At 49.4% G+C, this 17,568-nt stretch overlaps 1 protein-coding gene across 2 annotated transcripts in view; it reads left to right on the top strand.

Moving 5' to 3' along the window:
* The window catches only part of LOC135203205 (cullin-associated NEDD8-dissociated protein 1-like), a 123,733-nt gene that overhangs the window by 39,417 nt on the left and 66,748 nt on the right, over positions 1-17,568 (top strand). For both annotated transcript variants that reach the window (XM_064232956.1, XM_064232957.1), the window contains exons 3-4: positions 3,239-3,452; positions 3,700-3,992. In XM_064232956.1, coding sequence (XP_064089026.1) covers positions 3,239-3,452; positions 3,700-3,992 — 507 coding nt within the window. The remainder of the gene's footprint in view (positions 1-3,238; positions 3,453-3,699; positions 3,993-17,568) is intronic.

Genomic DNA, 17,568 nt, shown 5'->3' with positions numbered 1-17,568 from the left:
CTTTTCATAATAAAATTTAACATAAACTATTAACAAAATCATTTGTCATTGCGTTGATGTACAGCTATCCTGGGTTGAGGGAGGGAGCCTTTATATTTTTGAGAAGTAATGAATGAATAATTTTAGGTTGTCATGCTTCATGATGTTGAAGAGAGAAGAAGATAGTAAAATCTTTACTATATTGTGTACATAAATGCAGTACTACCAATTCACATAAAAAAATAAAATATTATTTCACAATAAATTTAACATTGTGGTAAAACATGAAAACAATAGAACGGAATACAGTAATCAAAAACGGAAAAGTCTTACTTGAGCCAGTGTTTGGGGCACTGAGTGAGACGATGGAGAGGAGAGGGAAGGGATGGTGGTGGATTATTGGGTTGGAGAAGGGGGTTTACTTCCTACTGACTTTCCAGCTGAGTTGGGGTGATTATTCACCTGTTTCTTCCACTTACACTTGATTTGCCCAAATCATTACTTGTTCTGACGCAGTATACTTACCCAAACTACTATCTAGGAGAAACCTGGATGTCATTCCGGTACCGACCAGAAAAAAAAACTAGTTATTCCTCCCCCACCCAGGCCAGGTAATGCCCCAGGGGTCGAAGACCACGTGACTTGTGACCTGGTCTCCAGTCTTTTCCTGGTTGCTGTGCAAAAAACATGTCAATAATCATACACACTGAGTACTCTCTTTCTCGCAGACAGTTGGGCATACAATCAATTCCTATGATTATTGTAAAATGTGAATAAAATTGATTTTTTTTTTATTAACCTTTGCCTATTGCGACCATTTCAGTTTCCTCAAAGGGTTCCCGTCTCTCCTCCCTCCATCCCAGCCAGCCATGCACCATTTTCACCAAACAGTTCTTAAATAGTACACGGAACCAAAACTTTTCAAAAATTTTATTTCATATAACGTACTGTTTTATAACTTCACACTCTTAATTTAGCTTTTGAATACATTACAATAGGAACAATTTGAAAAGGGGGACTTTTTGGGTTGGCTGGAATGAATTATCCTGACTCCTTTTATTTGTTATGCAGATACGTAGTATTTGTTTTATATTTTGAACAGATTACATTTCAAACAGCCTATGCTTGAAGAGGGCTGGTGGCAAATTCCTGAGATGTATGTACTATATATAAGTATTGCACCAGCCCTTGTTTATTGCCATCCCCTAGGCTACGTTAGGTTACTTCAAGGAAATATTCTGTAGGTAATTTGAGTGTGGGAAACATCTTGAGATTATTCTGAAGAAGATTATATGGTTAGTTTTTAAGATATAGCAGCCTGCTTTTCAGGGAAGGTCCTGTACTTGGTCACAGTTCAGGAATATGCAGGCTGGTTCTCCCAGGAAGTTCAAGTTTATGAATGGTCTTGTAGTAAATGGAAGTTTTGTCCATTTTGCTTGCTCATGGTCCCCTGAAGATGGGTACCGGGAGAAATTAACCTTACGACAGTAACAGTGTACTAAATACCATGGGTATATGACCCTCATCCGGCCCTGGGCAGAACAGCGTCTCGGCAATCCCCACCTCTCAAGAAACCTAAAAAGTACCATATCTGGAGTTTGAGACCTCCATTTACATAGCTCTGCAGCATATTTAGGTTCCATATCTGGAGTTTGTGACCTCCATTTACATAGCTCTGCAGCATATTCAGGTTACCCAGTACTATTAGCAATTTTTATTACATTTTGTTTTGTTGAACCACAATTAAGAACCCTTCTTGTCCTCTGTCCGCCAAGTCTTTCTTTTTGAGGGACTTGATTTTGGAGGCATGTTAATAGATACAGGAAGACATGTTGCCTATTTTTAAAGTGAAGTCAGAGCAGTAGCTACTCTTTGGCTTTCAGACACAATATGTCCATACCTTTCATTCTTTAGTTGACATAGTGGAAGTGTAAGCGTTTTTGCATCTCATTTGAAAGAGGTGGAAACAGTGCCTGATAATTGTAGTACCTTTGGGGCCATTATCAGTGGCTGTCATGGTATTGGGCGAGTATTCATAGGAAGCACACTTTGTCTCCTATCGTTTCTCCTTGTAGGCTTTTCAAGTTATTTGGGGAACCTGTTTTTACACTGTACCTGGAGTACCCACCAGTCTTGGTGGATGGGGTGTGGTGTTTTCAGAGTAGGTGACAGCCATTATCTGGTTGTTTTTAAATTTGGTACTGTGGCCAGGGCAAGAGTACTTTTGTATGCTTTGCTACCCATCAGTCCAGTCTTCCACTGCACAGCTCCCACTCAAGTAGAGGTGACCCACGGCTCAACTGCCACACCACTTCAGGTCAAGGTGAGCACCAACCAGAGGCAGTATTCACCTGCATTAGCTCTCTTACCAGTAAAGAAAGAACCAGCATTGCATGTGCTGGCCAAATTTTCTATTTCAAAGTCATTACCATGCTTTAATGGTTTGGAGTAAAATATGTCCATATATTCCATCTCCATTCAATGTGGGACTCAGCTATGTAATTACTTGGTAAGTTACTAATATGAAAATTATATTTTCATAATAAAATTTATTTTCATATATGCTTACCAAGTAATTACAGAATCGTAGCCCACCGTCCTCCCCTCTTATGGACATAAGGACACAAACAGTTGAACTTACTGGCTAGTTTTTTCCCTGAGTACTGCAATAGTGGGCGAAGCCTGTCACCAATACAAATTGAATTGCTACTGCAAATTTTTTAAAAAGAGGCTCGAGTTAGGAACTTCAGCTTCGTAATTGCTTGGTAAGTACCATTATATGAAGCTTAAATTTATTATGAAAATATCAGTTTTATCTGAAGCACATTGAAGATTCATAAAATGATGATAGGTTGTGTCAAATGATCAGATTTATTTTGACTGTGAACTATTCACATGGATTAAGGCTAATTGATTCATTGGTTTGTTGAAAAACATGTTTTATTTTAGAAGCTTTCAGGTCTGTTTTCATTTGAATGTGGTGTTAATAAGTGAGTTTTGCTGTTTGCATTAGTATAGCTGGGTTGCTTGTAAGTTAACTGACCATTTGTTAATATAACTGTTTTTTAATTAAGTTTACCCTTCTTTGTATGATGTATAATGAAAATAGTTAATGAGTACATAATTGGATATGAAATGAGGGTATTTGATTTGAAAAATGCACACAAGCTTTGTCATATTTGTTTGTTTCTGGAGTGTTTTGTGATTGTTATTTTGCTGTTACATAAGTTATCAGATATTTTTTTCTTTTTCTTTCCAGTTTGGGGCCTCTTGTGAATAAAGTTAAAGAGTTCCATGTATATTCAATTGTGGAATCACTATGTGATCACATGGTCAGTGACAGGGAACAACTAAGAGATATGTCTTCCCTTGCCTTGAAGACAGTAATCAATGAACTACCAGCCTCATCAACTGCTCTTGTAGCCAACATATGTAAGAAGGTCACTGATCGACTATCAGAAGCAATTGTTCGGGTAAGTTTTAATGATGGGCAGAGTTTTGGGAAAAATTATGTCATTTAATCATTGATACTTAGCTTTTCTTATTTTGTACATTAGTCCTGTGAAGGAAGTGAGTCCTCTACATTGTTTCTCATATGGCAACCAGAATGATAGGGTAATGAATATACTATCAGACCTAAATGTTGGTCAAATTAGATATGACCATTCAGTATTTCTTGTGAAATATTGTTTGCTTCATTATGCAATTTCTCTTTTACAGCAGGAGGATGTGAGTGTACAGTTAGAAGCACTTGATATTCTTGGAGATCTCTTGGCGAGGTTTGGGTCACTGCTGGTGTCTTTTCATCCAAATATTCTCGATGCTCTCTTACCTCAGCTAGCATCTCCACGCCTTGCTGTTCGGAAACGTACAATTGTTTCCCTTAGCCATCTAGTAGTTTCCTGTTCTCCACAGATATATGCACGATTAATGGACTTTTTGATAGAAGAGTTGGGCAAAAATACTTCCATGTCAACTACCAGAACATATATTCAGTGTATAGCAGCTATAAGGTAAGTTATAATTACTATATGTGATTTTTTTCATTGCATAGTTGGAAGCTATTTTTTCCAGAAAGAGTAGATTGGGAAATAATAGTAAAAGGGTGAAAAAGTAGTAATATGAAGGTACTAAACATTTTACAAGGCTTCCTTAGCTTGAATAATTACCTAGTAGTTCATAACAGTGGGTAGCCAGATAATAATTTCAGCCCTTGTTTCACATGTCAACTGTCTTGGATTCTTTCCTTGATCTGTAGCTCGGCTGGATCTATTCATTTGCCCGTCTCACTTTTTATGTTCATTTGTCTCGTATTCAAGATCATTTGAGCCTGGACACCTTACTCATTGGTTGTAGGGTTCCATGTTGATCCATTCCTAGTTGCAGCCAGACCCTCCATTTCACTGATTATTCTGAGTCTTAATCCAGTCATGAGAATGTTTTAAATTGTCATTGTAGTCTCCATTATCAACCTATTTTACCTTTGATAAAGACATTTTCTCTCTGAGTCCAATATTAATGGGTGGACAGATTCTTTAGAGAGAGGGTGGTACCAGTGTAGCTTCTATCTTGACATCCTCTTAGTCCTTTCCCTCTCCTTGTCATCACAGAGAGGAGAGCTTCTACGTTGATATATCTTTACCCTTTCCTTTGTATTGGTACCATCAAGAGAGAAAAGTTCAAGGGTTAGTATTATCCTTTCTTGCAGTACCCCTCTAAACAGGTTGAGTAGTAGTATCCTTTCTTGCAGTACCCCTCTAAACAATTCGCCTTGCTGTTACTCTAGAGCCCAATTCACCAGAGGTAATTGCACAGGGTATCCCAGCTATCTTTTCACAGAGAACAATGTCTCTTTCCCTTCAAGCATTGGACATCTTCAAGTTTGCAGCATGGAATCAGTCCCGCTTCTGAAATTACAAGAGTGGGTTTTCAGCAGAACAAGCTCATTTCTAGTGGACATGAACTTGTGAATGGAAGACTTATCCATGGCTAGGAGGATGGTCATTTTGTTAGAGAGGGCTTTCGTTCTCCACAAACAAATGTCCTCCGTGCTGGCTAATGTAATGATGAAAAAGACAGACTCCATCTTAAAAAATTTGACCAACCTACTCTAATGAAGGAATGTGCTTGCTTCAGTGCCTTCAGATACTCTGAAGTTCCATCTCGGATTCCAGTACCAGTACCAATTGGTTGCAAGAGAAGTAGAACCATGTCTTGCTAGGTGAAGTCTGTGCCAAACATTCCCTGAATGTCAGGGTGGTTGAGGTTGAAGTGGTGGGGTGTCTATGCTCCCAAAATGTCAAGTGAAAGGAAATTCTGCTGTGTGTGGTTTCCTGCCTCAGCTTTGTGGTTGCCTCTGTTCTCCAGGCAGCAAAACTGACTCTTGAGGTTATGTCTTGCTGGGGAGATGAATGACTGTGCCTGAGACCATGGGAATGGGCCATTGTTATAGAGGTAAACGAGAAAAGCAAGAATGTTGCAATAATACGCGTATTAAAGGAATTTAGTTGATGGCTGATACATAGACATTTAAGAAGCAGCACAACAGTCAAAAACATTTTGTATACATGCAGACCTTGACTTAAGACAGGGTAATAGGATGAAAACCCTTTTATCGTTCAACCCTTTTGACTGCTTTTATTACATAATGAGTACACTCTATTGTCAATGTGTACAAGACTTCTATTGTCATTTGAAGATTTGCTGGAAATAATAATTATACTCTACTTATTACTTTGTTATACTTTTCCATTTAAGTGTGACTTTTTCTAAACCAAAATCGCTACGTAGTTTCTTTGAATCTTTCTGTTTTGCTCCTCTGGAATTAAATTTGTTCCGATACGTAATACAAACCCTCGGTCTAGCGGCAGCTGGGACGGTCGTAAGCTTCGAACAAGGGGAGAACGGTAGTTAACTGCTTGTCCGATCGTGCGCGCGAGCGGTGAAGAATCACTTTTGCTTTCGGCCGTGGTGTGACAGGACGTGCTCGTCATCGCTCTGCCCGCTATTTCGTCGTGTGCTTTGGATGTTTTTACAATTTCTTCTGACTGGTTTGTTAGTGGTTGTGAATGAAATTGTAAGTACTCTTTTTCATTTTTCATTATTATTATATTGTGAAGTGAATAATGGATCTCGAAGAGCTTTCGCCGCGCCCACCGGTTGCCCGTAGAGTGTGTCCCGGGCTGGAGGGTCGTAAATGCGGCGGATTTCGCTCTTTTCCAGAGATAGATCCCCATGAATTGTGTTATCGGTGCCGGGGGTGAGAATGCTCCCGGGCCGAACCATGCAATGTTTGTGAGAATTGGTCCGAGGCGCAGTGGGTGCTGTACGAGGGTAGGAAGAGGCGTAGATCGACCAAGGAGTCGTCGGAAAGCTCTCCAGCGACTCCTTTGGTGACGGATACCTCGTCATCCTTCCTACCCCCAGCTCAGCCCCCACGGTTTGCGCCTTCCCCTGCGGGTGGGTTTCGGAGTCCTACTCCTCACTCGATCCGTCAAGTGTGGAGGAGGGCGCTCGATACCCGGATGTTCAATTGTATTCGGGGTCTTCCGTCCGCTCTGGGTGGGGTTCGTCCTCCCCCAGGCGTGAGGGTGCCCCTCTAACTGACCCGACTGTTCCTCCCTCAGGTGTGCCTTCTGTGAGTGACGACCTCGGGCAGGTGTGGGCGTCGTTGGGACTGCAGGGCGCTCCCAGTATCCAGGACTTAATTCAGCGATTGGCGGGGCCGGCAGTAGTTACTCATGGTGTAGTGACAACGACGACAAATACCTTGTCTACTCCAGCGTACGCCGCCCCTCCTCATGTGGTTTATACGCAACATATTGCTTCTGTAACCCCGACAGCATCAATCCAAATGCCGATTGCTGCCGAGCCAAAGAGGGGCGTGCCACCTCCACCTGGTTTCTATGTGCTGCCGACCCCCGACTTTCGCTGTCCAAAGAGTTCTCCCCTGGACCTGCTGCCCGTCCCGATGATGAAGCTGGCTGAGTTTGAGATGCCTGTGACGCCTGACTATGCTGCCGTACCTGCCGCTAGTGTTGCTGGCCCAGCCGCTCGCGCCGCTCCTGCGAGGCGCGCTGTGCATGACGCTCCTGCTGTTGCTGGTCCTGATGTTGCTGGTCCTGATGTTGATGGTCCTGCTGGTGCTGGTCCTGCTGTGGCTGGTCCTGCTGTTGATGTTCCTGCCGCTCCTGCCGTGCCTGCCCCTGCCCACGTCGCGTCTCGTCATGGAGGTGCTGCCCCGGACTCAGGTCTTTCCGGACAGGTTCAGTCGGGGCGTGTTGCTTCGGCAATTGGCCCGACTTTTCCGTGGATGGAAGACCTGACGTCCGTCCTGAGAGAGCTGACGAAGAAGAGGAAGGTGTCGTCATCGTCTTCATCGTCTTCTTCGTCGTCTTCATCGTCTTCTTCGTCATCTGTTGCCGCCTCTCCCCCTTCGACTTCTAAGGCTTCCAAGCCGAAGAAGAAGAAGGCTGCCTCCTCCCCTCCTAAGAAGGCTCCTTCGGGACCTTCGAAGGGCCCGTCTCACTCCGGTGTGACGGGGGGTGCTTCTGCTGGTCCTCCTGTTCCCTCGGGAACGGGGCCCGTCTCCTCTTCTGAGAAGAAGAAGACGGGGACCAAGGGTGTGCTGGCTACCGCTGGTACATCCTCGCCTGGTCTTGGTAGTTCTGCTGCTAAGCCAGGTACCGGCTCGGCTTCTCGTCCGTGAGGAGTTCTGAGTGTACAGTCTCCTTCGAGTGACCGTGCAGCCAAAGTCAAGACGCCTGAGTTCGCTCAACGTCATGACCGAGGCACGGAGCAGAAGACTGTCGAAAGTCGCACAGGCGACTCGCCAGGCCAGCGGCCGCTCTCATAGCGACCAGCCAGTACCTCGGGTTGACGTGACGGTCTCTGACCAGCCACGGGTTGAGGCTGGGAAGAGGTCCCCTCGACCGACGGTACCAGCAGTTTGACGTGCCGCGAGGACGCTTACCGTCTCACCGCGAAAGCGAGCTCTGCAGATCACCTGACCCGCCGCTCCCACAGGGACCGGACGGAGACGGTGGCCAGCAGCAGCTCGTCTGACGCACGGGACCGGGGTCGACGTGCTCAGTCGAGCTGCTCGCCATAGGTGAGCGCCACGGCCAGCCTGCAGATCGATCCCCACCGCGGGTTTAGTGATCGGCTGCAGCCCCCCACGTACGCTGGTCCTGCCAGCGAGCGGGGGGGGGGAGCGTCAGGTCTGCCTCTCCACTACCTTCAACTTCCTCGGGGTACACCGGGAAGAGCGAGGTAGCTAGGGATCCCGTCACGATGCCGCACGCGCCAGGTATGGTCTTAGGACCAGCCAGGTCGTACGCGCAAGTGGCTGGAGGCGACCGTCAGGGGTCTGTTGCTGTTCCTCCTTCTGAAGGAGGAGGGTCTCGAGAGCTGCTCTTGTTGGAGGGACTGGACGGTCCTACTCCTCAGGACGCTGTAACTCCCGAGATCCAGAGGAACTTTGCCCAGGTTATTGCGCTGATTCGTCAGCACAACGACCTGGGGGAAGGATCGCCGCTACCACCATCCGAGCCCATGTCCCGGCTCGAGTCATCTTTTGGGGCCCGAAGAGGGAACCCAAATTGACGGTGGGACTGCCGCGATCAGAGCTTGCAGACTCAGTCCTTGACCAGGTGGAGAATTTCGTCTCAGGACGAGAGGATTCGCTAAAGTCAGGACGGTCTTCCAAGGTACTTCCTCCTCCTCTGCAGCGACAGCGGAAGTTCTACGTGCCTTCAGTGGATCCAATACCGCCCAAACAGGTTAACCCGGAGCTAGCTAGGCTAACTCCAGGTGTGTCCCTGCAGCAGCTCCTGTCGGAGAACTTGTGGTTCTCGCAGCAGGAGGCACTGGGCCTGGAAGCTACCGCTATGGCGGCATTCCAGGCAGTCTCTTGGTTGGATCTGTGGTCCCTCACAGTATCCAAGGTCGCGGCCGACTCTGGGGGCGCTGCCCTCGAAGACGACCCCGACTTCAGGAGACTGTGCCAGTCTGGAGGTAGGGCCATCTCCTACCTCGCCCATCAGACGTCAAACCTGTGGGCCAACTTGGTTCTCCGTCGTAGGGACGCTGTCCTTACACGAGTAGCCAAGGGGGCTGGGCGTGAGGCGGTAAATGGACTCCGTAATGGACCTATGAAGAGTTCCTCCGCTCTTTTTCCCGGAGAGATGGTGGACGCTGCGGTGGAGAGACGGCGCACTGATGACAGTGACCGTCTGGTTCACCAGGCAGTTACGAAGGTTTCTGGGCAACCTCGTGCAACTGCGGCTAAGCCTAAGAGGTTAGCTAGCGCTTCCTCGGCTGCTAAGACGGCTGCTCCATCGAAGCCCCGAGGAAAGACTCTTCCTGCTTCAACTTCTGGTAAGGGAGGCCGTAAACCAGCCCTCCTCCCAGCCCTCCTTTCCCCGAGAGGTGCTGGGAAGAAGTCGAAGCGAGGTGGGAAACGCTAGGGACGGCGTTCCCCCTCACCTGCTGCATGAAGTTGGGGGGGTGCCTAGCGAGCCATTGGGCAACTTGGCAGCGCTACGGTGCCGAGACCTGGATAGTAGACGTCCTTCGGGAGGGATATCTGCTACCCTTCGAATCTCGGCCACCCCTCACCTCCAACCCGGTCCATCTTCAGACTTATGTACAAGGATCCTCGAAGGAGATCAAGACCATGTTGACCAAACGAGCGGTAGAAGTCGTAGTAGATTGGTCACCAGGCTTTTACAGCCGCCTTTTACTTAGGAGAAGGCATCGGGGGGCTGGCGCCCGGTGATAGATCTCTCTCCCCTGAACCGATTTGTTCGCCAGACTCGGTTCAAGATGGAGACGGCACGTTCCGTGCTCGACTCCATCAGGGAGAACGATTTCATGCTTTCAGTGGACCTGAAGGATGTGGCTGGTCCTGCTGTTGATGTTCCTGCCGCTCCTGCCGTGCCTGCCCCTGCCCACGTCGCGTCTCGTCATGGAGGTGCTGCCCCGACTCAGGTCTTTCCGACAGGTTTCAGTCGGGGCGTGTTGCTTCGGCAATTGGCCCGACTTTTCCGTGGATGGAAGACCTGACGTCCGTCCTGAGAGAGCTGACGAAGAACGAGGGAAGGGTCGTCATCACGTCTTCAATCGTCTTTTCTTCGTCGTCTTCATCGTCTTCTTCGTCATCTGTTGCCGCCTCTCCCCCTTCGACTTCTAAGGCTTCCAAGCCGAAGAAGAAGAAGGCTGCCTCCTCCCCTCCTAAGAAGGCTCCTTCGGGACCTTCGAAGGGCCCGTCTCACTCCGGTGTGACGGGGGGTGCTTCTGCTGGTCCTCCTGTTCCCTCGGGAACGGGGCCCGTCTCCTCTTCTGAGAAGAAGAAGACGGGGACCAAGGGTGTTCTGGCTACCGCTGGTACATCCTCGCCTGGTCTTGGTAGTTCTGCTGCTAAGCCAGGTACCGGCTCGGCTTCTCGTCCGTGAGGAGTTCTGAGTGTACAGTCTCCTCGAGTGACCGTGCAGCCAAAGTCAAGACGCCTGAGTTCGCGTCAACGTCATGACCGAGGCACGGAGCAGAAGACTGTCGAAAGTCGCACAGGCGACTCGCCAGGCCAGCGGCCGCTCTCATAGCGACCAGCCAGTACCTCGGGTTGACGTGACGGTCTCTGACCAGCCACGGGTTGAGGCTGGGAAGAGGTCCCCTCGACCGACGGTACCAGCAGTTTGACGTGCCGCGAGGACGCTTACCGGTCTCACCGCGAAAGCGAGCTCTGCAGATCACCTGACCGCCGCTCCCACAGGGACCGGACGGAGACGGTGGCCAGCAGCAGCTCGTCTGACGCACGGGACCGGGGTCGACGTGCTCAGTCGAGCTGCTCGCCATAGGTGAGCGCCACGGCCAGGCCTGCAGATCGATCCCCACCGCGGGTTAGTGATCGGCTGCAGCCCCCCACGTACGCTGGTCCTGCCAGCGAGCGGGGGGGGGGAGCGTCAGGTCTGCCTCTCCCCTACCTTCAACTTCCTCGGGGTACGGACCGGGAAGAGCGAGGTAGCTAGGGATCCCGTCACGATGCCGCACGCGCCAGGTATGGTCTTAGGACCAGCCAGGTCGTACGCGCAAGTGGCTGGAGGCGACCGTCAGGGGTCTGTTGCTGTTCCTCCTTCTGAAGGAGGAGGGTCTCGAGAGCTGCTCTTGTTGGAGGGACTGGACGGTCCTACTCCTCAGGACGCTGTAACTCCCGAGATCCAGAGGAACTTTGCCCAGGTTATTGCGCTGATTCGTCAGCACAACGACCTGGGGGAAGGATCGCCGCTACCACCATCCGAGCCCATGTCCCGGCTCGAGTCATTTTGGGGCCCGAAGAGGGAACCCAAATTGACGGTGGGACTGCCGCGATCAGAGCTTGCAGACTCAGTCCTTGACCAGGTGGAGAATTTCGTCTCAGGACGAGAGGATTCGCTAAAGTCAGGACGGTCTTCCAAGGTACTTCCTCCTCCTCTGCAGCGACAGCGGAAGTTCTACGTGCCTTCAGTGGATCCAATACCGCCCAAACAGGTTAACCCGGAGCTAGCTAGGCTAACTCCAGGTGTGTCCCTGCAGCAGCTCCTGTCGAGAACTTGTGGTTCTCGCAGCAGGAGGCACTGGGCCTGGAAGCTACCGCTATGGCGGCATTCCAGGCAGTCTCTTGGTTGGATCTGTGGTCCCTCACAGTATCCAAGGTCGCGGCCGACTCTGGGGGCGCTGCCCTCGAAGACGACCCCGACTTCAGGAGACTGTGCCAGTCTGGAGGTAGGGCCATCTCCTACCTCGCCCATCAGACGTCAAACCTGTGGGCCAACTTGGTTCTCCGTCGTAGGACGCTGTCCTTACACGAGTAGCCAAGGGGGCTGGGCGTGAGGCGGTAAATGGACTCCGTAATGGACCTATGAAGAGTTCCTCCGCTCTTTTTCCCGGAGAGATGGTGGACGCTGCGGTGGAGAGACGGCGCACTGATGACAGTGACCGTCTGGTTCACCAGGCAGTTACGAAGGTTTCTGGGCAACCTCGTGCAACTGCGGCTAAGCCTAAGAGGTTAGCTAGCGCTTCCTCGGCTGCTAAGACGGCTGCTCCATCGAAGCCCCGAGGAAAGACTCTTCCTGCTTCAACTTCTGGTAAGGGAGGCCGTAACCAGCCCTCCTCCCAGCCCTCCTTTCCCCGAGGAGGTGCTGGGAAGAAGTCGAAGCGAGGTGGGAAACGCTAGGGACGGCGTTCCCCCTCACCTGCTGCATGAAGTTGGGGGGTGCCTAGCGAGCCATTGGGCAACTTGGCAGCGCTACGGTGCCGAGAACCTGGATTAGTAGAACGTCCTTCGGGAGGGATATCTGCTACCCTTCGAATCTCGGCCCCCCCCACCACCCCTCACCTCCAACCCGGTCCATCTTCAGACTTATGTACAAGGATCCTCGAAGAGATCAAGACCATGTTGACCAAACAAAGAGCGGTAGAAGTCGTAGTAGATTGGTCACCAGGCTTTTTACAGCCGCCTTTTCTTAGTGGAGAAGGCATCGGGGGGCTGGCGCCCGGTGATAGATCTCTCTCCCCTGAACCGATTTGTTCGCCAGACTCGGTTCAAGATGGAGACGGCACGTTTCCAGTGCTCGACTCCATCAGGGAGAACGATTTCATGCTTTCAGTGGACCTGAAGGATGCGTATTTTCAAATACCCATCCATCAGTCCTCCAGAAAGTACCTCCGCTTCATCTTCGACGGGACGGTGTACCAATTCAGGGCACTTTGCTTCGGTCTCTCAACCGCCCCACAGGTGTTCACGAGAGTGTTCACTCTGGTGTCTGCTTGGGCCCATTCGCACGGGATACGTCTTCTGAGGTATCTCGACGATTGGCTGGTCCTGGCGAGCTGCCGCTCGCAGTTGCTGCAGGACAGGGATCGACTTCTAAAGTTTTGTCGCGATCTGGGGATCGTGATAAACTACAAGAAGTCCGATCTCGAACCCAAGCAGAAGATGAAGTACCTGGGTATGCTGATCGATACGGTAGCAGCTCAAGTTCGCCCCGCAGACTTAAGGATCAGCAGATTCAGGGAGGCAGCCGGCCGGTTCCTGTCTCGGCAGGAACAGGCAGCTCAGCAATGGCAAGTCGTGATCGGCCACCTGTCGTCACTCGAGAAGTTAGTTCCTCACGGACGTCTTCACCTGCGGTCTCTCCAGTGGAGACTAAGGGAGAGTTGGTCACAGGTAAAGGATCCACCTTACTTCCCTGTGTCCCTCACGGAGAAGGTGAGGCAGGACCTAGCCTGGTGGCTCGACGACAGGAACCTCTTAAGAGGAGTGCCTCTACGCACTCCCCCCCCGGAGATGTTGCTGTTTTCAGACGCATCAACCGAGGGATGGGCCGCACACCTGGAGGAGTTGCTGGCTGCAGGTGTGTGGGACCATCACGACAAGCACCTTCATATCAATGTCCTGGAACTCAAGGCGGCGTTCTACGCTCTCCAAGAATTCCAGGACCGCTTGTTGGGACATTCAGTGGTGTTGATGTGCGACAACACCACAGTAGTGGCATACGTCAACAAGCATGGGGGCCTAGTGTCTCTCCCGCTACACCAGTTGACCGTGCAGGTGCACGAGTGGGCCACGGCTCACTCAATAGAGCTGTCAGCACGCTACATTCCAGGCAAGAGGAATGTAGTAGCAGACAAGCTCAGCCGTCGGGATCAGGTGATAGGAACCGAGTGGTCCCTACACCCAGAAGTGGCGGAAAGGCTCTTCAACCTGTGGGGGCGTCCAGTCATAGACCTGTTCGCCACCCGGCACAACAAAAAACTTCAGGTTTTTTGTTCAGCCGTGCTGGACCCGCTGGCAGCTGCCAGAGGACGCTCTTCAACACCCCTGGGACAATCTCTTCGTCTACGCCTTTCCTCCCTTTTGTCTGATTCGGAAAGTGATCAGCCGAGCACTGGTCACTCCCAATCTCAGGATGATCCTGGTGGCTCCCAAATGACCTCAAGCCGTTTGGTATCCAGACCTGCTGGCTCTTCTTGCGGAAGAACCGAGAGAGATGCCCCACTGGCACAACCTTCTAGCCCAGCCACACGTAGAACGGTACCACCGAGCAGTCCAGTCCCTACAACTTCACGGCTGGCTGTTATCCACCATCTCTTGCGAACGAGAGGCTTTTCTCGCAGCGCAGCAACAGAGATGGTGGACTGGGACGTCCGACAGTCCTCTGCAGCTGTGTACCAGGGAAGTGGGCCGTCTTCTGTGGTTGGTGTCGTAGACGGGGCTGTCTATCTCCTCTCAGAGCCACTCTTCCAGCAGGTAGCGGATTTCCTCGTGTTTCTTCGCCGAGAGAAGCTCTCAGTACCCACAGTTAAAAGGATATAGGAGCCGCCTGGCCCTTGTCCTAAAAACTGAGGGGACTGGAACATCTCGAACTCGTTCGAGATCTCCTTGCTTATGAGGAGCTTCGAAAGGTCTTGCCCACCCAGGGAACTCAAGCCCCCTGAGTGGGATGTGACTCTTGTCCTTAGGAGTTTGACTCGAAGACCATTCGAGCCACTCCGAGAGTCGTCAGACAGGGATCTGACCCTCAAGACCCTCTTCTTGCTGGCCCTGGCATCGGCGAAGAGAGTAGGGGAACTTCATGGTCTTTCCTTCAATGTTAAACATTCCAGGGGATGGGGATCTGTGACGCTCGATTTCGTCCCGAACTTCGTAGCTAAGACTCAGAATCCGTCGATCCCTGACGACAGGTTCGAGTCTTTCACGATCCCGTCCCTAATGGATTTCACCGACAACGATACGGATGAGATGCTGCTTTGTCCTGTGAGGGCGCTACGGCGCTATCTGAAGAAAACTCGACACCTCAGGATGAGTGTCGACGCCTCTTCGTTAGCACTGGGGTTACCAAGAAAGAAGTATCCAAGAACACACTTTCTTTCTGGCTGCGTGAGGTGATCAGGAGAGCGTACGAGGCTGATGGTAGTGACGACATCCGTACGCTCCGACTGAGAGCCCACGAAGTCAGAGGTATTGGACCCTCTTTGGCGTTCCGTAAGAACTTCTCCGTGGCGCAGGTCCTGAAGGCAGGTGTCTGGGCCAACCAGACTACCTTCACGTCCTTCTACCTTCGGGGATAATTTGCCCACAAGTCCTTGGATACTTTTTTCCTTGGGACCTGTGGTGGCCGCTCAACACGTTGTGTAAGCTTACCCAGCACCCGAGCAGGCAGAACCGCATCGATTCCTGGTGTGACTGTAGGAATTAATGTGTGAATGAGAGTGCGACTGGCTTCTCTTCTCCATCTTTCTCTCTCTCTACCTGTGGGCAGAGGGTCACGGTCGTCACCATGCTGGAAAGGAATTTCGATGCAGGTAAGCTACTCGACCGAGCCCCAATCTATCCCTTTAGTTAGGGATAGAAGCAAATATCCTCCACTCCCTCCAACAAGGGGGAAGGAGTGGATGCCTACTTGAGACAAACCCATAACTTTATGTTGGCTCTTGTAAAGGAGCAAGTTCTTGCTTGCTGGTACAACGAGATACGCTGGCCTCTCTCTTAGTACTTGGCTCAGAGGTCTGACCATTGATCCTGCGGTGCACACCCCGATCAATCGGACAGAGGTTTGGATCCCTCCCTTGCTCTTACGACCAGGGAGGCATTCCAAGGTTGGACGAACACCAGTCTGTTCACCAAAAAGACTCAGATTCCTCCCACCAAGAAGTGAGTCTTCCTATTGTTAAAGGACCGATGGTTTGTATTACGTATCGGAACAAATGACAATTTGTCGAAAATTGCATTTTTCCTAACTATACAAACCTGAGGTCCTTTACATATAGTCCCACCTCATACCACCCCTCACTCTGCAACTTTTTGCATGGGCCTAAAGCAAAAGTGATTCTTCACCGCCGCGCGCACAATCGGACAAGCAGTTAACTACCGTTCTCCCCTTGTTCGAAGCTTACGACCGTCCCAGCTGCCGCTAGTTACCTTCCTATTGTTAAAGGACCTCAGGTTTGTATAGTTAGGAAAAATGCAATTTTCGACAAATTGTCATTTTACCAAAACATTTTTATGCAACCACTTTAATTAAATTAATACCAAATTGAATAGTAATCAAAATAATTCATACAGTACCCAGATAAACACTACACTCCTCTCTCTGATTCATAACTAAACACTGTTAATATCACTGAAATATAGAAAGAATTTAAGGGTAAATGCAGTGTATACAGTAGTGTGTGCATTAATCCAAGAATAAACGTATTCATGCACCCATGCTATGAGTAGAGAAGGTAGGGTTGTTGCTCAGTCAGCCATTTGGAGTACAGAATTCAATATTGAGTTCATTTATGTGTTCATCTGTAGAAGAGCCGTTGTTGGCTCAGAGGTCTGGATAAACTAATCTTTCATAATGATAATGATAATAATAATAATAATAATAATAATAATAATAATAATAATAATAATAATAAGGCCAAAGCACATAAGATCCAACGGTACATGAACAGGAATAAGGGATACCAACAGAACAAACTATTCGGAACCAACCAGAAAAGACTATACAGCCAACTAAGAGGGGAAGACAACCACCCAGAAATTCCCGAAGCCGAACCAAGTAAGAGACTCTGGGAAAACATATGGAGCAATCCGGTATCACACAACAAACATGCAACATGGCTCCAGGAAGTCAAGGAAGAAGAAACAGAGAGAATAAAACAAAGATTCACAGACATCACGACAGACACAGTCAGACACCAACTAAAGAAAATGCCAAACTGGAAAGCCCCAGGTCCGATGAAGTCCATGGATACTGGCTCAAAACTTCAGGCCCTACACCCACGAATAGCAGAACAACTCCAGCATTGTATCTCAAATCGCCAAGCACCCAAATGGATGACCACAGAAGAACATCCTTAGTACAAAAAGACAAGAGTAAGGGAAATATAGCCAGTAACTACAGGCCTATCACCTGCCAACCAATAATGGTGGAAGTTACTAACAGGTATCATCAGTGAAAGGCTATACAACTACCTAGAGGAGACAACACCATCCCCCACCAACAGAAAGGCTGCAGAAGGAAGTGTAGGGGCACAAAAGACCAGCTCCTGATAGACAAAATGGTAATGAAGAACAGTAGGAGAAGGAAAACCAACCTAAGCATGGCATGGATAGACTATAAGAAAGCCTTCGACATGATACCACACACATGGCTAATAGAATGCCTGAAAATATATGGGGCAGAGGAAAATACCATCAGCTTCCTCAAAATACAATGCGCAACTGGAATACAATACTTACAAGCTCTGGAATAAGACTAGCAGAGGTTAATATAGGAGAGGGATCTTCCAGGGCGACTCACTGTCCCCACTACTCTTCGTAGTAGCCATGATTCCCATGAGTACTACAGAAGATGGATGCCGGGTACCAACTCAAGAAAAGAGGCAACAGAATCAACCATCTGATGTTCATGGACGACATCAAGCTGTATGGTAAGAGCATCAAGGAAATAGATACCCTAATCCAGACTGTAAGGATTGTATCTGGGGACATCAGGATGGAGTTTGGAATAGAAAAATGCGCCTTAGTCAACATACAAAAAGGCAAAGTAACAAGAACTG

This window comes from Macrobrachium nipponense, chromosome 33 (genome assembly GCF_015104395.2).
Source record: "Macrobrachium nipponense isolate FS-2020 chromosome 33, ASM1510439v2, whole genome shotgun sequence".
Classification (NCBI taxonomy): Eukaryota; Metazoa; Arthropoda; class Malacostraca; order Decapoda; family Palaemonidae; genus Macrobrachium; species Macrobrachium nipponense.
Note: the sequence above shows the minus strand (reverse complement) of the source record. Positions and strands in the feature narration are given on the sequence as shown.